This window comes from Tamandua tetradactyla, chromosome 26 (genome assembly GCF_023851605.1).
Source record: "Tamandua tetradactyla isolate mTamTet1 chromosome 26, mTamTet1.pri, whole genome shotgun sequence".
Classification (NCBI taxonomy): Eukaryota; Metazoa; Chordata; class Mammalia; order Pilosa; family Myrmecophagidae; genus Tamandua; species Tamandua tetradactyla.
Window position 1 is genome coordinate 19,559,609 of NC_135352.1, and position 24,303 is coordinate 19,583,911.

Here is a 24,303-nt window from a genome sequence, read left to right on the forward strand (position 1 = left end):
CTTTTTAGTTTGCTAAAACTGCTTAAAGCAGATACCATGAAATGTGCTGGCTTTAACTATTCTTTTAGTTTTCCCGTTTGGGAGTAAAAGGCACTTGGTGACATCCTGCACAGTAGACATATTGATGCTGGCAATGTACATAAAACGTGCAAGTGAATTCAAGGAAATCCTAATATAATTGAACATAATGAGAAATTTGTGGGCTGAAATAGCTCACTTTTATATTTTTAATCTATTAGTCATTTCTGCAGAATACATCATAAGTATATTTACAGAACTGATGAGTTCCAAACCTTAATGCAGTTGATGTCAAAAATGTTTTAATGACATGGGAAAGAATATCCTTACAAAGTTGAGAAGCTCCCATAATTTTCCTAATCTGTGGCATCTTTCACCATGGCATGAATATATCCTTCATGTTGCATGCAGACCTTAAGTAGAGAGAATAATTATGTTCTCATTCTTACAGTTTCAAATATTTAACTGAATAGAGAACCTGCTAAATTCATTAAGTTTTATTATTATGTGCTTGTTTGCCTTAGTAAGGCTTATAATTGATACTAAAAAAAATTTACAAATGACACAATACCTGATCTGAACAAGCATTCCTTTAAACAAAAATATGTATGAAGCAACACATTTAGGAGTAAAGGAAAAGTATAAGAAAGCTATGTACACACATGCACATACACCGTGAAGATATAAAAAGAAATGTTGAATACATTTTAAATTTCTACAGTTACCAATGAAATACGTCACTGTCTGTAACTAGTACATGTCTTTATACTATGTATGTAATAACTGCTTTTGAAAGTCTGTAATTCATATGAATTATGAAAATCTTGAAATTTTAGAGCTTTCAGAATTAGACCCTCAAAATCTCACTAACAAGTCTCAGCTTATAAATTTTAAATATTAAAGCATATTTACATGACACAAAGAATGGTAACTTCGTGTAAAATAAAGTTGTATTTACCTCTGTGTGCATTATAGTTTAACCATTCTGGAACAGAATACATTGTGTTCAGATCCAGAAAAATTCATTTTATTTGCATCTATTCCTACTGTTTCCTTGACAACTACTTAGATGCTGCTATCACCATGGGGATGGTTCTGCTAAATGAAGCTGCGACTTCCAAAGGTGATGTTGGAAAAAGACGGAGTAAGTTGCTGTGTTAGTGTTTTTGCAATTTAGGCTTGGTCTTTAAGGTTCATTTAAATAAATGGGACATATATAAAACTCCTTTGTAAACATGCACTGAAGAAATGGTCTAGTTTTGAGTTTCATTGCTTTTTTATTTTCCATTTCTTGGGTGAATGTATGCGTATTCTTGAACGTATATTTCTTCCAAAATGAGATGGAATGTTTTTTCCTGGACTTGCATGTAAAGGAGGGGTGTCATTCACCTTTAGCAGGGGTACTTGGACCCTTCACTGAAGCTGCAGTCTCTGTAATAACATCCATGCTACAGGGAGAGACCGAAACTTTTGTTGAAAAAGTCTTCAGAGATTTTACTGGCACATGATAATGATCCCCTGCTCCAAGAATCAGCTGTGCAGTCAAAGCCTGATGCAGACAGACAGTCTTTCAGATTTTTTTTTAAAACACTGAAATATTAAAAAACAGACATGTGAAAGGAGGGCAGTTCTTGATGTTTTCTTTTTCCAGGAGCTTTGCTTTTTCCATGATACTCAAGATTATAACTCCATCAAGGGGTTCCAGCATTATGCTGCCTAAGCAAGTTAACTATGCTGTGTCCTTTGATTGGAATATTGTTTCTCAGTGAGTTGTAGAGAAAAGTGTGTATTTGTCTAAAGTAACACATTTTGTCAGCAAAAGGGGAGAATGCATGGGAACAATATTCTGCCAAGAGAAGCAGAGGTTAGGAATAGATGGATGGCCTTCAATTCACTGTTTCCTGCTATAGGGCTTTTTATAATTAGTATCAAGCCACTATATGGTTTTGTTCTTACACTTCCACAAACCTATAATTTAAAGGTTTTTCTCAATATACTTTTTAAAACCCAGAACTTATGTTTGAGGAGCTAGGCGTATAGAAAAGACTAATAATTTATTAAGATACTTAACCTAAAAATCCAGAATGATTTTCTTTACATAATTTTTAGCCAGGGTAATGTTTAAATGCGTCATAGTGATTTCTAAATATTAAGGTGTCTAAGTGTTGAAATGTTTTGAGTGTAATTTATACTCAAACATTTAGTTTGCTGTCTTTTCCCATAATGCTCTTTATACACCATTGTAAAGAGAGAGTGAATACATTACTTTGTTGAGTATCATTTTATGTTGTATCTTTGAATAAACATTGTTATGCTCTTGAGATTCACAAATCATGTTTATGAGGACAAATTCTTACATTATTATATATTAATCATATATCCTGTCATATTAAGGTAAGTAATAGTAAGGAATATGTACTAAATTTTTTAATCTCACGATGTCTATGAGAGTGAATTTATAAAATCACTATCTCCAACTTCCCTCTTGGTAGATATTTCTACATGTAACTCTGATCATCACCTCCCCAAGAAACATATATATTCTACTGTAATAAATGTCCTCTGTTCCTTTGTAAAACAGACAACCATCACACTTTGACATTATCACCTGCCGTTTAGAGGGATTTTACCCCTTTTGAGTTTCAGTCAGATGGTGTCTTACTCTCCACATTTCTACTCGTGGCCTTCTTACTCTAAGATAAACTATTTCTAAGTTACATGCTTTTATTGAGACAGTAATCCAGTCAATAATAATATTTTTATAAAGTTTGCATGGCATCTGGAAAGAGTAAAATTGTATTTAGCATTTTGATAATGCAAATGTCTCTGCTTATACAACCAGTGCTTCACAATGCAGGGCTTAATAATCTGCTCTATGGTTTATCACATATTTTGTTTTTTTAATCCCTTTGGGGCATTTTAGTACTTGTAGGAGCTCTATAAGAAAACCACCAGAAGACTTAGATCAGTCAAATTTGTTGTTTTCATACCCCACATAGTACATTTTCCTTGAGAAGAATGTGGAAACTAATGAATACATTGTATCTTGGATTGTCTGGTTTATTGTACCTGTATGTGCCATGAACTATAAATGTAAGTATACTGTAATTAATTGAATGCATTTAAAAATATAAACATTTGGGCTGTCATTTACTTGTTTCTAGACATTAATGGTATTTTCTGTCTCTTCCTAGTAATTTGCCTAGTGGGATTAGGCCTGGTGGTCTTTTTCTTCAGTTTTCTACTTTCAATATTTCGTTCGAAGTACCATGGCTACCCTTATAGGTAATGTCTTTATACTAATGTGAATGTTTTCGTTTTTAACTAATAGAATAAACAAAATTTCAGTGGTTGATAATTGTTAAGGATTCATTCAAAGTAGTGCTAAGTCATTTTCCAAATGACTTAATTCAGTTAAGCAAGTTTTTGAGCACCTGCCATGTGTTCAGCTGAATGGAGTATGCAAGAGAAATATAAGACGTGGTTCCTATTCCCAAGCAGCATACAGTTTCATTTTAGAGACACACATACACACAGATAAAATTATATGTACAGACAGCTATAATAAAAGTCATAAGCTTTATGGATACATAGAAATTTCTTCTTCGCTTGGTTTGTCTACCCATCACTTGAACTTGCTTTCTCTATATAAATGACAATTTTATGTGATTTTTTTACTTCATTTGCTACATATTTCTCTTGTACATAGACTGAGTGTTCAATAAGCTTTTGATCTTTTGAACTTTGCAAAATTTAGTTCTTTCAAGTGAAGAAGAAAAGCCAACTTGAAAGCAAAAAATAATGAAATGATAAAAATAATCTCTTTTCACTAGATGTCATCACTAATGCATATCTGGTAAGATTTCCAACAAAACAGTCATAACTAGAGGAGAGAAGATGTTGAAAATGTATTCCAAGACCACATTATTATTACCAAAAAAAAAAAAAAACTTTCACTAAACACACACTACAATTGATATACTGAGGTTATACTGCACTTAATGAATTAGCCATACCTTCACTTCTTGAGCATATTCCCACCCTCTGCCTTTCTTAAAGAAATAAATGCCACATGGTCTTTTTCTTTAGGAATCCTTCCAATACTTCAACCAACCCTTATTTCTAATGAAAAAAATAAGATCTCATATTTCCTTTCTCAGAAATTTTGAAGACTCTTTCTGCTGAGAGAGTAGAACCAGTGATATGTTGATAGAAAATAAAAGCTCATCATACCCTTCCACGTGTGAGCAATGCAGTTGTTTTAAGAGAAGGTTTTTACACACTTGATGATTTTTTATATATATGACATACTCTCTTTCTCTCTCTATATATATTTAACGGGATAAAACTAACCATATAACTAGATCTGATAATGGGGGTAGAATGAAAGAATAAGAATTCTCAACCCCACCTCACTATTTTTTCATATGAGTGAAACAGAACATTTCCCAATTCTTTTTTTCCCCCCACACCCACTAAAAATAAATTTACTAAGGCAGTGGAAGAAATGTGGTTATCCGATCTGAGTCATGTGATCATCTGCCTTAAATCCTGCTTCCAACTTAAATGAATTCTTTAAGACATCGATTCTTAGGGCAACAGAGTATTAAGAAACCAATTACATCTCCAGTTTATTCACGTTATTCTTTTTGAAGTTATATAGCCATCCAATTTTGTTTTTTGAAAACAATCAAACTAATAAAATCCAAGATTAAATAATACCCAAGAATGATGAAGTTAATTGTTTCTTTCTCCCCCGATCCTAGGATTGAGAATCATGATTCTTTGTGATTTTAGCTTCTTAGTTTGACATAAGTGAATTAAAATAAATAGAAGTACTTTCTAGTTTAAAAGTCCTTTATCCAGAACATCAAGAATACTTATGAAATTAATTCATTTCATCCTTCATAACACTTAAAATATGTCAAAGGAAAAGGATCATTATTTTTATTAATAGGTAAACTAGTAAGAGATGCTTTGAGATTCTTAGATTTTGTTTAGTTGACAGTCAGGAAGTGGGGGAAGGTAAGGGGTCAATTTCAGCTTTCCTTATACAAGAGAGTACCTAATCATACCAGGATATCATTTCCTATCTAGTTTATAGTAATAATATGACTAGGAAAAGGAGAGAAAAATTAGGTTTGACTAGTTCCTTATAATAATGTTATATTTTGACAGCACTATTTTTGTTATAATTTGAAAAGTTTTACTTTTTATTCCACGGATCAGTTAACCTATCATTTAGTACAGTTCTCTGGTTCTTTACCAAAAGTGTACATATAAATCACCTGGGAACGTTTCTGAACTATTTATCTGAGACCTCACACTATATATACAGAGTTAGCATTTCTGAATCAGAGTACATGCTTACTTTATTTCTATATCAACACAGCATTTGAAAATTCTTAACTACTAATTAGCCCCCACTCCCTTGTCAAGGCCCCACTGGCTAAACAAGGTATGGGCCTGTCCTCAGTTGTCCTCAGGGCTAGAAATTAAGATGAAAATTTTTGTTAGACATGAAGTTTGTGGATAGAACTCATACCTGAGAGTAGATTGTGAATATAAAATTTGCATGGTATTGATGACAGCCTCTGAGAAGAAGCTGTCAAGATACAGAATTAGAATAGGGCCTAGAAAAGAAGCTTAGGAAATCAGGGGTGCTAAAGAGTATAAAATAGCAGTACAGAGAAATGCAAGGCAGACACTGAGCTTCTTGATGCTGCAGTGGTTCTTCGGCTCTTCCTTTGTGCTATTGTGTGGGTTTACCAGGTTGGTTCAAGCTGGATAGAGTTTAGCTGTTCTGTTAGGCTGTTATAGATTCAAAGGGCCAGGAAATAATGAGGTTATCTCGGATAATGAAAGGTTTATTATAAAAATAGAGAAGTGAATCTAGTTGACATATACCCAGATCCCTCAAATACTGGAATAAAGTTTAGAAATAGATCATTCAGAAACACGAATCCATTGTTCTCAACCTACTCTATAGGTAACTCAATTACTTATGTCCTGCCTCTGATTTTTTTTTAGGAAAATTGTTGCAGATAAAAATAGCTGTTTACATCTAGTTTGTTAGTGCTCTAGTATAGTAACCCCACCCCTACTCACGTATTTCTTCCTAAATCTTAAACTGAAGGTCTCTACCTAAACTGGTATCTTAGTATTTTACGTTTTGAATTTTGAACACAGTGCAAACCATGCAAAAGATAAAATGATAAAGAGATCACTGTATCTTTCAGATTCTAATAGCTATTTTGAATCCATTTCTTAAACTGTTCATGATTCCTTGGCAGAAAGCCATGTACTGGTCTTTCTTCAATATAATTTTTTTTTTCGACAGAGGCATAAAGACATTCAGTAAATATTTATGATACAGTCTTAAACTAAATGCAAAGAAACTTTCTTAATCTGAAAAGTTTATATCCAAAAACTAGCTCTAACATTGTTCTTACTACTGCTGAAGTTTGACACATTTTCACTTACAATTAGAAGCAAGTCAAGGATCTTCATGGCTTTCTTATGATAATGAATTGGTATTCCCAACCACTGCTTTTAAGAATTTGAGTTTACATTTTCTAGGAAGTTCATATTAGTGCAGTTATATAGTATCTATCCTTTATGTGCCTGGTTTATTTCACTCAGCATTATGTCCTCAAGGTTCATCCATGTTATCATATGCTTCATGACTTCATTTCTTCTTACTGCCATATAGTACTCCATTATATATATATATATATATATATATATATATATATATATATATACTACAGCTTGTTTATCCACTCTTCTGTTGATGGGCATTTGGTTTGTTTCTATCTTTTAGCAATTATGATTAGTGCTGCTATGAACATTTGTGTGTAAATGTCTGTTCCTGTTACTGCTTTCAGATCTTCCGTGTATATACTGAGTAATAGAATTGCTGGGTTGTAGGGTAACTTGATATTTAGTTTTTTGAGGGACCTCCAGACTACCTTCCACCGAAGCTATACTAATACATTCCAACCAGCAGTGGATGAGTGTTCCAGTTTCTCCACATCCTTTCTAACGTTTATAATTTCCTGTTTAATGGCAGCCTTTCTTATAGGTGTAAGGTAATATGTCATTGCGGTTTTAAGTGCATTTCCTTAATAGCTAATGAAGATGAACATCTCATGTGCTTTGTAGCATCTGCATTTCCCCTTTGGAAAAAATCTCTAGTTATAAATTTTGCCAGGTTTATAAAAAAAAAACCTGGCTCCTTGTGGGCTGCATCTCCCACTTTACTTCGTGCAAAGAGGATTCCTCATTTGCTTCAGTCTGCTGCTTTCCCTCAGACAAGAATTGGGCCTCCCCCTACTATTTCATGTCAGGGCTGAAAACACAACCTCTGTCCGTATATTTCTTAGACTCTTTGACCCTCACAGACCTAGACCTTCAAATGCCCTTCCTTGTCCCCTGTGTCCCCAAACTCTTTATTTGAATAGTTTTAGCCTGGCTGCTTGCTGCTTTTAGGGAAGATTTTACAGTCTTCTCCCTTGTCCTCCATTTTGTAAAACTCCGTGCTTCCCTCTTGTATTCCACCTCCCCACAACTTAAGTTCAGCTGTGCCTCTCTGAGGTCTTGGTCTCTGTGACTGGATGTAGCTAGTAGTTTGGTTTGCTAATGCTGCCAGAATGTAATATACCAGATATGGAATGGCTTTTATAAAGGGGATGTATTAAATTACAAGTTTACAGTTCTAAAGCTTAAAAATGTCCAAACTAGGGCATCTAGAGAAAGATACCTTGACTTAAGAAAGGCTGACATCTATAACATGGGAAGCATGAAGCTGGTGTCTGCTGGTTCTTGTTCCCAGTTCCATTGCTTCCAGCTTCTGATGCCAATGATTTCCTCTCTAAGCATCTATGGGTCTTAACTTCTCTAGAACATTATTCTGGGTTCTGGCTTGCTTAGCATCTTGTGGGAAGGCACATTGTGATGTCTGCTGGGCGCTGCATCTCCAGACTTCCATGTCTAGGCATCTGCTTTCTCTGTCAACTGTTCTCCATGTGTCTGAGCTTCTTCCAAGATATTTTCCCTTTTTTTAAGGACTCAAACTATTAAGACCCACTCTGAATGGGTGGAGTCATATCTCCATCTAATCAAAAGGTCCCACCCACAACTGGGTGTGTCACATCTCCACAGAAACAATCTAGTCAAAGTTTCCACCCCACAATATTGAATCAGGATTAAAAGAAATTTGGCTACTCCCACAAGATTAGATCAGGAAAAAGGACATGACTTTTCTGGAGTACGTAACAGCTTCAAACCAGCACAACTGGGGATCTGTCTCACTGCTGTGAGAGACTGTGTAGTCTGTATTCCTGGTGATCAGTGGGAAGGATCCCAGTTGTCATCTCTGCACTTTCTGAGGTATATGATACCATGTCAGGGGGGCCAGGATAGAAGTTTCCTACCTGATATTTTTCTTTTTCTTCAATTCAGCTTTTGCAGAATCTTTCTTCAGCCTATACCTTTCTCTAGAGTTATGTACAAATGGGAATAATACTTTTTTCCCCCTGTACCTCTAAGAAGTTACCAGTAGCTGTTTATATCGCCATATTGTTACCATCACTTCCGGCCTCTGATTCTTTTACCACTTTCATTGCTGAATAGTTTTTTATTCTCCTCGGCTTCAAGCTAATTGAGTCCTTTTCTGTGTCTTTGGCTCCTACTGTTTCTACCACTCTCACTCTCAGAATATTTTTGTAAACTCCCTTCTCCAAGAAGAAGGGCCTGATTGGTTAATTTTGTCACTATCCAGTATGGGCATCCAAGTTAGGCCAAATTTTCATGCCAGTGTATCTCATAACCCATGATCTACCCTCTTGACTCCTTGCAACTAATTGTGCTGTTCATCAGCGTTATCAGTATATACCAAGTGCCTAATTATTGGTGCTATTTGAAGGGCCTGGTGAATAAAAATTAGGCATTTATTTCTTAGATGCTTTCCGGGAAAGCCACGTAAAATGACAGAGGCCTATAAAAGACATTTTTACCTGATGTAAAAGAAACACTATTTTGCTAGTCAGTAAACTCATTTGGTTCATCTTTTTAAAAATGAGCTTGGAGTTAAGTTATTGCAATTTCTTCCTTTGAATAAAAAAAAACTTTCAAAGCAAATATGAATTTTGGCAATACAGATCATAATTGTAATTAAATAATTGTATGATTACTCATTTAAAATTTATTTCCCCTACTGGATATAAACTCTGTGAGCAGGAAGTAAGTATCTTATTTACTCCTTTATTCAAATTCTGATACAAAGCTTATCACAGTAGGCAATAAGCATTTAATGAATGGATATTAAGTAATATTAACTTGGAACTAAAGGATAGAACTAGAAATAAATACTTTGGAGATAAAATAATCTACTTAGTGTAAAAAAAATCTACATATAAAGCATTTTTTTCATGGGAGGCTGATAATATTTGTACATTTACAGAAGAGTACTACTCATGTAGATATCAAAGCATAACTTAGAGTCTAAGGAAATTAAAGCAGTAATCTTTTCTGCCTTCTGAATTGTCTTTCTCAATTTGTATGCATATTAATGTTGTACACATAAAGATACTTTTGTTCTTGCTCACGTGTTTTCTTGAATTATAAGAGTACTAAATTGAGCTGCTTTGGATCTCATCTCTTGAACATTTAGGAGCTTAAAAATTTACCTGGCATAAAGTAATTATAATAAACGTTTGACTACAAAATTTGAAAAGTTAGATAGAGGTACCCCAATTCAAGTTTTGCTAAACAGGTAAGTATATTTAATAAGCCAATATTATACTCTCTCTTATGAGCTAACACTTTTAAGCTTAAATACAAGATAACTCAAATTTAACAAACTATAGAAAGAAAATTTGGGTTTCTTTCAAATTTGGCAATAAACTATAGAAAGAAAATCCATAGATTTTGATTTAATATTCTTGATCTTTGGCTAGACCGCTTTAATATTTGTCCCAATCTTGAACTAGAGCAATTATGGGGAAAATCCATGTATTTGGGAAGAGGAAGAGATGTGCTCTCCATATGTGGAGGTCTTTGCATACTTTTTTCATGATAGACTAGTAATGTTTCAGTACTTGGTTCTTACTTACCCCCAAAATGTTTACAGACAGCATCAGCATCCATAGTTAAATGGAATAAGAGACTTCAAAGCTACTTAGTATTCATTGGAATACAGTTTTGGATACCTGGGTTCTCATCCCATCTCTCCTTGACTTTAACTAGCTCTGTGCTATGGCAAGTCACTTAACTACTCTGGGGCTTAGTTTCAGTATTTCTGAGGTAATAAGGTGGACTAAATTAGATTTCTTATTTGGTCATCTGAATCTCCCAGGAAATTTTTTTTTTAATTCTGCTTTTCTCCCAGGAAATTTTTAAAACAAAGATTCTGCTAGTCTCTCCAAGAACATCAACAAGTTGTGTCCCCCATCCCATATTGTAAACACCCTTTTCAACATAATAAAAGTAGGAATGGGCAAAACCCAATTATCTCTAAATATTAGGAGAAAGAACAAAAGAGAAGGAAGAGTTGTAACAGAGAAATTAGGATTTAGCAAATGAATATGACTACTGAATCATTATTTTGATACTTTTTAGTCTCCTGTGTCTTAGAGCATCTAGAAAGGAAAACCTGAAATTATGGAACTGTAATCCATACCAAAGTTTGAAATCTGTTGTATAACTACTTCGTAAAATGTACCTGGAAATTTATTTATTTATTTTTTGTATATAAGTTATATTTCACAAAAATGTTAAAAAAAAAAACATAAAAATCCTTGGACTATATATAATTAAATTAGAATCTCCAAGTTACAGTCTTAAAAATGGTTTTTTTAAGCTACCTAGATAATTCTGATATAACCATTTTATCAACCAGTCTTAGGTTCTTATGATTTCATAATTACCACCCAGCTTTAAATTTTTCATTTCTTTGAGTGCTTTATAGACATGTCATGATTTGCATGAAAAATACATGAAGTATTTTAATCTGGTTGGTGAAGAAAAATATGTCTATGAAACAGCAAATAAAATAAAATTATTAAGTTATCAAAAACTAAATGGCAAGTCTGTTATAAACAAATAATCTAGAGATGGGAAAGATCACTGTGGGTTTGAGTAAGAGAGACGCAAGAAGAAGGCTTGGTTTAGGCTTGATTTTAAAGTAGTATTTAGATAAAGTAGAGAAGGGTTAAGTATGTTTCGTGGGCAGAAAGAACGTCATAAGATGAGTAGAGACAAATGGAAGGAATAAATATACATGGTGTCTTTGGGGGATTGTGAGTATATTCCTGTGGTTTAATAACCTTAATATGTAGTGCTTAATAATGTTTCTAGCACTAATCAGATAAAAGGAAATATAGAAAAAGGAAAACTATTCAAAAATAAATATTCTTCTTACTTTGGATGAATTTCAGGATAATTCTCCAGTTCAAATTCTAGATGTATATAAAACTAGTTATTAGCTTTCCAGATGAGTTTTTCATCAGAGCATCCGTGTCAAAGAATTTTAGCACTGGAAAGGATAGGCCATGGAAATCATTTTATCTTGTTCAAACTCATTTTATAGATAAGACTGAGAGACCCTCTGTAGTTAGAGGTAGAGGCAGAACTTCTACTCCCAGCTCAGTTCTGTCTCTACTTAAACCGTATTTAGTATAGGCCCTCTAATTCTTAAATTCCCATAAGTAGAAAATTATCCCAGAATCAAAGTTGGAAAAATGTGAGATCAGTTGTATGGAAAAACAAGTTTAGGTTGTTAAGTAAAATAAAAATATTGTATATTTTTACTGAATGAGAGCCACTATAGTTTACATGGTGGTAGACAGGGTTCCTTTTTTAATTCTCCTTCTAATTATTATAGCTTTCTCTCTCTTTAAATCTATTCAGCCTTTTTCTGAGATTTATATTTCCTTCTGTCTTACCTGAATTATATGAGTTAGTTCTCCAGCTATTCCACTTTCCACTTTAAATAATTATTCTAGCTTAATTATCTCTTCCCATATAACAGTTATGTTTTCTAATATTTGTATTCATTTACTTGAGAAATTTCATTTGCATCTGCTTTTCTACATTCTGTTTTCTATGGATATAACAGTGAATCATTCATCGGTTTTCATAAATCCTCATAGCATTCATAGATCCCCCTCTCTATGATCATCTGTACTCAAATTCTCTTGCTATAGCAGATTTATAATAGGATGTATGTTCCCTTCTTTTCATTTCCAGCATTCCTCTAAATGGCATTAAAATCCAATATAAGGAACATTATGAACAGAAAACATGCCAATTTTCATTTGAAGACTCTTATTCCTTTTTATTTTTCTAGCACATGGATATTTGCTAAAGTTACCTTGTAACAATAGGATACTGCTTTGGGTTTTGCTTTGTATTCCATTTCATCATCATCCTTCTAAATTAGCTTTCATGTTTTTTCCGCAGAAATTTCATCCACTCTAGTGAATGATTATGGTAATAAATAGATAATAAATATGAAGAGCAAGTGTTACCACAAGGACTGCAGAAGGGTATATACCAGATATTTTGATACTCCTGACTACTAAATTTTAAAAATCTTACAGTATAGGGAATCTTACATCTACATAACTAGTTTACTGGAGAAAAGGGAAAGGTAGATGGCATAAGCAAGAGTGAAAAAAAGAATGAAAGAGAGAGAGAGAATTCTGGGAATAGTTTAAAAGTGAGATAAAGGAAAAAAAGAAATCTTTTCCCACTGAATTATCCTGTGGGAGAAGCTTGATCAGTTTTGAACATAGCAGCACATTGTTACAGAGCATCATACTTTCCCTAGAAACATTCATCTCTGGCACCAGCATTACATTACTTGATTTACAAAAAGAGGAAAACAACAACCTTCCTCATACCAAATAAAGGCAGTTTTTAGGGAATGAGAGAAATGAGATATAGGAAACCATTAATCCAGGAAGAAAACCACCGAAATGTAATCCAGAATGTATTGTCAAAGTACTTCTGAAAAGACATGAAGATATGTCCATTTTCAAAGGGAAGAAGTCTCTACTTAATTGAACATAAATGATAGAGACCACGAGCTAAACCAAATCCAACATCTCAAGGCAGACATACACTAAATTAGTCTTGCACAAAGGAAGGAGATAGGACATATCATTAATGTTTCCAATTTTAATACACATGTATGTATTAAACAGAAGATGAGCTACAAGAACAGATACTCATTCTTCTTCACAATAGTTCTCAGGAAACCTCTCACTTCTGCCTACTTTAGATAATACCTGTACTTTAGATAACACTTTTCATTTGAACACAACACCATCTCCCAATTTAAAAGTCACTTTAAGCTACAGGCCTTGATGCCAGTACCAAAGTACTTTCTTGGGTGTGGTGCCTCTTCCTTTTGCAGTCTTCCAAATCTTCCTTTTGAGCTTCTGTGAATTACAACTTCTATATTAAGAATACCCTCATACCACTGATACACAGAATTTATTCTTAAATTAATTGCCTCATTCTTTCCTCACAATTTTTAATCCTGCTTCACTGATAGCTTTTAATTTCTTCTATATAGAGTGATCCTTTTCATTTTTAAAAAAATTCTTTTTCATTTTTTATTTTAATCTTAAATCTAGCAACACAGATTCCTAGATCATTTATGCCCTTCAGCTTGTTGACACTAACATCAAAATTTGTGTTTTCTTTGTTGATGCATGTATCTATTGATGGGGATAAAAATCTATTTCTTTAAATATTCCCTCCATTTTAGTTTTTAGGATTTAATCTACAATATCAATCTGTATCATACCATAACTAAACCCTCCCAAGTTGTCTTTTAATTTTTAATGAGAACTTACCTGATTTAAATACCCAGTGTGCTTGTTACTAGCTGTGTCACCTTGAGCTAGATCAAGGTTCTAAACCACAGTTTTCTCATTTTTAAATGGAGAAAACTGTACATACTTCATTTGACGGTTGTGAGGGAATACATGAGAAAATGCATGTAAATTACTTAGTACATTGCATGGTACATAATAAGTGGCACAGAGTGTTAATTATTTAATAAATATGTGATGTTTATTATTACCATCAACTCTGATATATATATATTAAGTCCAAATTATATTTAAGAAGCTTTTTTTTCCAAGCAGGGTTTTTCTTTATATTGAAGATTAAATAACTATTGTTCCATATGTATGTGAATCTTTGATTGAAGGATGGATATATCCCTGAGTCTTTCAATGAACTTAGTTGGGCTCTGGATTCCCTTCAAACTGTCAGTGAATTATCAAGATTATTATGAATTTTATCTAATTACCAATAAGCAATAGTTTAGAAGAATAAATTTCATTCCAGTGGCAGGATTGAATTCATTTTATACATTAAATAAAAATTTCTTTCCATGCTTTTCCCATTTTCTACGAAGATCAGAGTGCTCTTAGGGATGCATGGTAGTCCTCACATATGGATAACTACCTTCCCAATATTTTCCACTGATTACACATTGACCAATAAAAAACTTTCTTCAGAGGATTGGTATAAAAACATCTATGGCACAATTTCAGTAAGAAATTAACCTGAAGCATTCTTTAATAATTCTATTGCTTTTCTTCCTGACTGCCCATAAGACTGTCTTAGAGAGGTGGTGTGGTTTCATGGGAAAATAACAGTGTTTACAATGAGAAGAGCTGAATTGGTTTACTTTTATATTAAGAGATCTGGCTCTAGAATCACACAAATCTAGATTTGAATCTTAGATCCTTTCTTGACTAACTTTGGGATTTGCAATTAGCTACTTCTCAAGTCTGATTTTCTTCAATTCAAAAATACTGTTTTTATGAGGTTGGAGACAAGCTCTGTTAGATTTGTCTCTTACTGTTTCTGCATCATTTGCCAAGATATTTAACTCTTAAGCCTGGTTGTTTTTTTGTTTGTTTGGTTTTTGTTTCATCTACAAACTTGGGATAATTCCTTCCTCAGAATTTTATGGGGATAAATGATAAAATCAATTTTTAGTGCCTGAAATGTGATACGTTCTCAATAAATATTATTTCATCTACCTCCTTTTACTGGTTCTAGCATTTTAGCACTTGATTTTTGACAAGCAGTTTATTACATTTTTCATGTACTGTTTCATGTGTTTGAGTCTTCATTTTTCCTTCTATAAGATTATAAGGCATTTTAGGGAAGGGTCCTTGACAAATACCTTTTCTGTATCTCCACAGTGTTATACACATAGTAGGTGCTCATTATATACTTGTTAATTGAATATATATACTCAGAAACATTTTCTATTTATTCATTATCTATTTCCAATAGATGCAGTAGGAATCATTAAAGTAGAAATATAGTCAAATGAGAACATGAGAATGGTGTTGCCATATTATACTACTCCAGAAGGTGCAGTTTACATAGAATGACACCCCCTGGAGTTGTTCAGGATAGCAGCCCTAAAGGGATGTGTGGAAATTGATTCTGAGCTTTCTGACATCAAGTACAGTATAGAAGATTAAAATATATATATTAATTAAGCATACAGTGGACACAGACAAGTATCTTCCAGTATCTTAAAAAGATGCTTATAAGTGTGATATTCTTGGTTATTTTGAGAAATGGTGAACAGAAAATGAAATGACATTTGGTTAGAAAAAGTAAGAATAGCAACTAGACATGGAAGGCAGTCATAAATTTTGAGAGAAGTGTTATGATGAACACGCACAGCAAAGGCAAAATGTCGCAGGATGCACAGAGAATAACAATATCACATTTATTTATACATCTTGGATGTACATCTTTTATCTGTAGGGAAAATATAAAACAAAGTCTTGTTCTGTACAAATAGGAGAATAATATAGGAAGGTTGTGGTGGTCAGCCCACAATACATATCGTTGATAAAAATTTCACTGGGATTGCCTTTCTTGTGCTGAGATTCAACTTTGAAGAATGACATGTGTCATTTGGAAATAATTCAGAGGAGCTGGAGTACTTAAAAAGGCAAAAAAAAGTCAATCTCTGATCTGATTTAGATGAAAGAATACAGTGCTAAATTTTGTTGTAACATTGTTCAAGCAGAAAATGGATCTTAAGGATTATTTTTCCATATTGTTGTATTTCATTTTGGTGTATTGGAAAGTGATCTGGACTTTGAGTGAGAAGATGTGATTTGGACCATGGCACTTAATTACTCTGTAACCTCAGGCAAGTCTTTTAATCTTTTCTGAGCCTCAGTTTTCCTCATCTTTCAAATAAGGACCATAATATTTATCTCATAAGAAATGTGTATGAAGTTATAGCAAATATTAAGTGTTTTGCAAATGTATGGTAACTCTTAATTGTGTTGATTATTGGAATCAATCCCATATTCCAGCTTATGCTGTTATACCTAGCTGTTACTGGGACAAGTATTCAGATGTAAATTTCCAGCAATAGATTTTGACTAATGGAATTTAACCATTGACAAGCAATATATTTTTTCAGATACTCACTCATTTACATGCATAATAAGCCTGCCATACCCCAAACAAAACTCAATTTCATTTTGTTACTTTTTTTTAATCACCTTAGGGAGAAAAGACAGAATTAAACAATCAACAGAAATATATTTAATTTTGCCTAGGAAAAATGTTTTCAAATCTCTTTTCCCACCAATAACATAAACCTTAATATCCAAGACTATTAGAGAAAGAATCTTCCAAATAGTTAACTTACTGAAAATTTTTTAATCTGTATTTGATATCTTTCACAAATAGGTATAGGGTCTTCTATATAAATCCAATGTGATTTTTTTTTATGTAATTCAGGATCCAATTATTTGATTCTATACTGCATGACCCAACCCCTTAAGCCCAAAAAAACACACAGTCCGAGTAGATATACACACCAAAGGTAGCTCTAGAGGTTTATCTATTGTGATAGTACGATTTTCTTACCGTGGCAGAAATACTGTACCATTCAACAACCCTGAAAGCCAGGAAGGAGTAGTCCAAGAGTTCTAAGCTCTTTATCTGTCCCCAGCCTTATCCCCCATACAAGCTTTATTACCTGCAAACCCAGGATCCATGTTTGTTTCTGATCATTCTTAGTTATTAATAATCAAGTAATTAAAACTTTTACTAGGTTTTATTTTCTATGCATGCTATATAGAGAATTGGCCTTAGCAGTAGATTGACTTGACAGCTGTTACTCCATATAGCTATAGATATAGAAAAATTTCCATCCACAAAGAGCCCTTTTCCTACTCTTAATAAAGGCCTACATTTTTTTCGCCTTTTATTTCAGTCTTGAAGACTTCCCAGGTTCAATTTTACTAATCTAAATCTTACTAATCTTTTAGTAATAGGAAGAGAGCCCCAGGGCTTTTGGCTGGGTAATAGCGTTAATGTACATCTCCCTAGTATTATTAGAATACTTATGAACATAGAGTAAAAGTCATTAACAGTTAATCGGTAAGTTCTACTAGCCACAAACCTGGTAGAATAGGAATGGAAATTCATCTAGCATCCTGTCTATTCTATGAGTGGTATTAAAATGAAATGTGAACAGCTACCCCTCAACCACATAAGTTATTTCTGTGATACCGAGTGTCATTAGATATCTCTGACTCCTTTCCCAGTTTGAAAACAGGAAAAAAGAATAGGGCACAACAAAATTCTGTCCGGCTGAAGATCTTGAAATAAAATTTTGCTGACTCACAATTGGATGTAGTTCATTCATTGAAGAGCATTTGTGTATTCTCTGCTTTTTGCAAAACACCAGGAACAGATGAGCAATTAATTCTAGCTGAGTAAAACCCAAAAAACTAACAAACAGGAAGCCACTATTTGGTGCCTGTTCAGAATATTTCACAGGAAGAGAAAGGAACAAACATACTTTAGATATATTTATGGTCCTTCAGGAACGACCCAATGACCAAATCCAGCGGTCTCTTCTTCAACCCATGTGATAGCTTACTAACATTCTAGTTGACCAGCACCTCTTTGAAACTTTGTATCCTAGCTCTCATAACACATCACTCTTACACCTTCCTTTTTCTTTTTAATTACTCAAATTACCTAATTCCCAAATATACCTAATTCTGGCCTTTCTCCTGAGATATAGAACCAAACTTGAATATCACATTAACACCTCACCATCAACATGACCAAAAACAACCTCATCTCTCTTCCAAACCTGTTTCTCCTCTTCTCCCCATTTTCCTAAGACACGGTTTTTCTCACAGTCATATAAAATAGAAGCCTTGGAATCATTTTGCACTGATCCCTCATCCTCATCCTTATTATGGTCTTTGATTTTGGCCTCCATCACTTTACATTCTCATTGCTACTGTCTTAATTTCTGTACTTCGTATCTTTCTCAGACTATCACCTAGCCTCTTAATTTATCTCCCTTATAGCTAGTCATTATGTAACCTCCATAATTCATCCCTTATTCTAGAGTAATGACACAATTACTGTTTTAAGGTATGTAGCTGATTATCTTGCCCTTCATCAAAATCCATTAATTGTTAACAAGAAGGATGAGGGGATATTAATACATGTTCCTCCTAGAAGACATTAAAAAAAACAAAGTGAAGAAAATGAAATTCATAAGCTTTACACACAGATTTTCAAGTATCAACAGTTTAGCTTTTATTATTTTTAAACCAGGAAAGGATTATACCATATATGTTTTGTAAACTGCTTGTTTGTTCTTTTGTATATCGTGAGTTTATTCCATCCAGTGCCATTAACTAGTCTTCTACAATATGAATTTTTTAGCTATATAATTCCATAACATGATTGTGAATCACGTTAAAAATTCTTTAAAATTTGTTTCCATCTGTCTCTCCTGTTTGTTCTCACCTTTAGGGTAACCTTGGTTGCAGGGTTTGGAAGACCACTACTTACGGCCAAATCTAACCCGCTGCCTTTATTTGTGTGGCCACAAACTAAGCAGTTTTCTGTGTGTTTTTTTTTTTTACAGTTTTAAATCATTAAAAAATCAAAAGAATAATAGTCTTTTGTGACATGTGAAAATTATATAAAATTTAAGTTTCAATGTTCATACATAAAATTTTAAGAAGTACAGTCAGGCTTATTTGGTTACATATTATCCATGGCTACCTTCATACTGCAATAGTTTCACTGAATAATTTCAACAGAGACCTCTGGTCCAGAAGTTTAAAAAGCTTAGTCTGGGGTCCTTTGTAGAAAGGGTGTGTTGATTCCTGGTTTAACCATACCAAATTCAACACTTAATATATGTTCTTTCTTTGATAACTTTCTTCATGCAACTCATGAGCCTAGGCTGCTATCTCTTCACCTTACTTGTTCTCAAACTGAAGAGTTTTGCTTTGTTAGTTTTTGAATTCCGGCAACACTCTGACTCACCATCATATCAGATATAGACTCTGTTATAGTTCATTGTACCCACGTCTCTCTCTCCTCTACATAAAGAAATGTAAAGGCCATGATTTTCAATCCTTCCATTCCTGCAATACCCTTCTGTGCACAATATTCTTATACATAATAGATGTTCAGTGATTTTTGGTTGAATCCTGATTTGAATGGATTTTGTCTGAATTTGAGGTAGTAGCCATTACTTTGAATATTCTTCTCTAAAAAAATGTATTTGTGTTTCAAATAGACTAACAAATGAACCTTTGAATATCACTCCTCAGTAAGTCAAGAACTACATTTTTATCCAAATCCTGGATGTTTGGTGATATGAGGTAATAACAAGGAGTAAGCCAGTCTTAAAAGAAAGAAGTAGTTGGAGATTGTCACCTCATTCCTTCTTGTATATATGGTGCATCTCTGCGTCTCCAACGTACTTAAAGCAATAATGAAATTAAACAGACTGGAAGAGAGTAGTTGCATTCCTTTAGGCTAGGAGAAGAGAGAAATTCTGAGGCATATTTTTGTTGGTTCTGACTTAATATCTAATACCCTGTGTAAAACTTACCACCCTTGCCACTTAACCTTCATCTTATATTGCTACCTGAGTTATTGACATTGAATGTATTCACTTCAAAATAAGCCAGAGTAGTCAGTGTCATGCATGAGTAGGCTACTGTTACTACAGCGAAATTCATGACAAGAGAGGAGAGAGGAAGCCAGTGGGAAGTTGATGGTGGTAGTCACATATGTCTCCCATTCTCAGGAAATGGGCTGATGCACTCCAAAGCAATGGAATATATTCCATTTTTAGTAGTAGTATTGAGATTTTTTAGGTATGGTCCAAAAGCATTTTCTACATTTTTATGATAAACATTATTAAGAATGATAATATCCAAGCGCTACCAAAAGCATAAAACTAGGAGAACTGTAAGTTAATGTTAGATTCTATATCAATATTATTGTTCAAGTAAATGTGGGAAGAGAGGAAATATATCAGACCCTGATAGAAATGAGAATGAATCCCCTGAGTGATGATGTCAATATAAAATACTTATATTGAAACACACCTGGACATTTAGTAATTACGTAATAAAAATAAAATCAAATATGAAATACTGAATGATTACTTTAAGAATAACTGTTCATGCTTTTCTAAGAAGCACTCTAAACATCTTTGTTATTTTTGCATTTCAAGTCTTTCCAGTTGTCTTGAACAAACTATTTTAGAGAAGTTTGTATAACATTTTTTAAATTTAAAGGATCACTTTAAATATTAAGGGATAGCATGGTGGCACAGCAAGCAGAGTTCTCACCTGCCATGCCAGAGACCCAGGTTCAATTCCTGGTGCCTGCCCATGTAAAAAAAAAAAAAAAAAAAAAAAAAAAAAAAAAAACGGGTTTTATATATATATATATATATATAAAGGGATAAAAAGTACTCTATTCTTTTAGATTTATCCCTTATTGTGGCACAATTAATAGAATAACCAGTTCAAAATTAAATATATATTTGTAATTTCATTGCATAAGATAATTACATTAGCATAAGATATAAGATGCATAACTACTTTATGTGTTTACAATTCTCACAGTAATAATTTTTTTTTAATTATTAAGTATTTCCATTTGGAAAAATCTCTCTAGCATAAACAAATAGCATAGTAACTAAGGATCTTTAGTCTATTTTTATACTAAGAAAGTATTTACAAAGATGCTTTTACTTTGTGAGTGTAGAAATATCTAAAACATGGAGCCTTCTTAACCTTTCTGTCTTCAAAAAGCTAGAAGATATAAAAGGATCTTAAAAAGTCATTACTATTTTTGCTTTAATGGGGATAATATTTTTTTACAATAATAAAAGGTGATCTTTAGTGTTCTAGAGCTTAAAATTTTCAGATCATTCTTTTAAAACAAAACAAAACAAAAAACCCTGTAAATTCTCTGTTTCTTTAGGTTTCAGATTCTCAAAATTTAGTTACAGTTTAAAAATATTCTACGGTCAGGTTTTCTTTTTTCTTTAACCCTTATTCTTCCGTTCTCTTTATCATCAGTGCAAACTTATAATTAAGGACAGAATATGCCAAAGAGTTCACCTACAGATAATTCTTTCTGCTTTACCATCAGTTTTGTTAAGAATTATGTGGATTGACCAGCAACTATAATTTAATCTCTGACAGGTGTATTGCTGACTTCTTCATGAACATGATTACTTCTTGTGGTACTTCAGTCATAACTATTTATCTTGAAAAGTAGGGCTGTCCAATTGTGTTTAGAAATCAGCACATAATTTCTCTTTTAATTTAACAGTTCTCAGAAACACATACAGAATAATTACACAGGCCTGTCTTGCGTAATTACTTTATTTACAATTTTCGTTATATATCATATAATTTATATTCAAAATATATTACATTCACCTTATAATTATATACTATATATGTTTTATAATAAAAATATATTTAAATATATATTATTAACTTATACCACATAGTATCATCAGAATCATAAAATATTAACAGTAGAAATAACTTTGGAGTCATCTAAAAGAAACCTTTTCACTAATGAGGAAACCGAGGTTCAGAAAGAAAGCAAAATATGCCTATAATATTATAATTTAAACATCCAAATACTAAACTTAATTTTTTGAACTTTTTTCTAACTTTTAAACTATGGTAATATTAATTTCATTTTCGCTTTAATATTTAGTTAAAAATTGGTTTGTCTCTAGTTGTCTTTTTGCCAAAACTCAAAGAACATGCCACATGTCAACAGAGTGATAAAATTATAAAAGAAAAAGCTTAATAAATGTTTTTTAAATTGACTTACCATTTTAAAAACTTAAAAAAAATGTTTTCATAAGATTCAAGCTTTGCTTAGGGAAGTTTGAAAACAGAATATCATGGTTATCATTACTTTTGCTCGTATGTACAAGCATCTGTTTATGCTGATGTTTCATCATAAGATGAAATAAGATAATTTTATTATGCTTTATATATATGCTTCTTTTGGCTGTTCAATATAATTAAAGTGAAAACTACGTTAACCAAAGAACAAGTGTTTAAAATCATTTTATTTAATTAATTAATTATAGATTCAGTGATGAGAAAAAAATAATTTCCTTAGGAGATTTGAATGATTTTAAATATTGTTTTTTTGCTGCTGTTGTTTGTTTTTGGGTGCATGGTCCCGGAATCAAACCCAGGTCTCCTGCATGGAAGGCGAGCATTCTACCACTGAACCACCCATGCACCCTAAATATTGTTTTTAATACATCCCTTTATTTCCCCTAGATTGACACTTTAAATACTGACTTAAATACTGCTCTAGTCAGCAATGTGTAATTTTATGCAAACTTCAATACCACAAGTCCAAGTTCTTGTCAGCATCTTCTCTCGTCCCTGACCCTATAAAAATTATGAGGTGGTAAAATAATTGTGACATTTTTGTTATATTTACATGTACTAATTTAGAATGCAATAGAAAGCATTTCATGTTTTCCTTATCTTCATCACATAATAATTTTCTTTCTTTTTCAGCTTTTTAATTAAGTGAAGCCCAGTGGGATTTGCATAAAGTGAATGTTTACCATGAAGATAAACTTCCTGACATTATACTGTTTTGAATTCCCAGGTTCATTTCTTTTGTTGATTATGATAACCTAGTTTATTCTTGTATAATTTTTAATGTGGGTTTCACTAGTAAATTTAATTTATGAAAATGGATGATAAAGCTAGTAATCTATGAAAGAAACATCAAACTGATTTCCAGGTATATTCAGTGTATGCTACAGGATTGAAATAAATTGGAATGCGATTATGAATACATGTCTTAGAACTGTTCCCTCATTAGTAAAGAAATCTACAATGTTAGTAAAAGAAACCTATGAAATGTATGTTTAAGAATTCTTAGGATTGTACAGGGTTAAGGCATATGCATGAAAATGTCATGTACTGAAATATTGTACTGTTGCAGTTTCAGTTATAAAGGATGTGTACTGTTACAAATACTGTTTTGTTCTTATTAACTATAACTAGATAAAGGTATGTGGGAGGGGGGCTGGATGAGTGGTACCTACAATTTGGATTCCTAACCTGGGCATAGAAAGTTCTTCAGAGATGTAAATCTAAAGCAAATGTGCACTAGATCAGCATTCCTCGAAGGCATCAGGCAATGGGAGCAACACACTAGAATTAGTTCCTCTCCAACTTTAAAAGTGTTATCCAGGAATACAGAGTTATAACAATAAAGCCAACCCACTGTGGTGGTTTTCCACTTGCCTTGTGTGTTTTTCCATACTTTCTTTCACAGTCTGTTTCACTTGCTATCAAAAAACCTCATTCCCTCATTCCCTGAGTTCAGATTAAAGGTTAATTACCCTACGATGATGATTCATTGAAACTTTCTTGAAAACCAACTGTGGGTATGTAACCATAAGTTTTGTATGCCACTTTAGTGTAGAAAAGCACTTTCATATACATTATGGTGTTTATTCTTCTCAACAACTTGTAAATTAGATAGGAAATGCAAATGCAAATCGTACCTGACTTATAAAAGTAATGGAAGCTGGAAGCCAAAAATAAGATAGAATTCATAACCAGATTTTTAAACTCTCAAACGTGAATTTTTATTTTCTATGGTGCTACCCAAAGATGGATTTAGGAACATTGTTTGATCAGTTCAATTCAGTTTTGGGTCCCCCCCCCCCCCACCTCTCTTTTTAGGCTTATCTAATTTTCATTAAGTTCTGTATTACAGACAATGGGGAACTCTGTTCGGAAAAAGTGTACAACCACTGAATTTACTTCTTTATGCCTGTGTATTTTAAGCTATATCCCAGGGCAGTATGTGTTCTAGCAAGATGAAACCTACCTTGTCAAAGCAATGCTATTCAGTGAAAAC

General features: G+C 33.0%; 1 protein-coding gene across 6 annotated transcripts in view; it reads left to right on the forward strand.

Moving 5' to 3' along the window:
• Positions 1 to 23,680, forward strand: part of TUSC3 (tumor suppressor candidate 3) — a 267,076-nt gene extending 243,396 nt beyond the window's left edge. For 4 of the 6 annotated variants that reach the window (XM_077144665.1, XM_077144668.1, XM_077144667.1 and 1 more), the window contains 4 exons: positions 1,088 to 1,162; positions 3,213 to 3,303; positions 16,161 to 16,225; positions 22,941 to 23,680. In XM_077144665.1, the coding sequence (XP_077000780.1) occupies positions 1,088 to 1,162; positions 3,213 to 3,303; positions 16,161 to 16,179 (185 nt within the window). In that variant the 3' untranslated portion in view covers positions 16,180 to 16,225; positions 22,941 to 23,680. Of the gene's footprint in view, positions 1 to 1,087; positions 1,163 to 3,017; positions 3,144 to 3,212; positions 3,304 to 16,160; positions 16,226 to 22,940 lie in introns of those variants that run through there. The other 2 variants (XM_077144664.1, XM_077144666.1) reach the window with 2 other exon arrangements.
• The last annotated feature ends 623 nt before the right edge of the window (positions 23,681 to 24,303 follow it).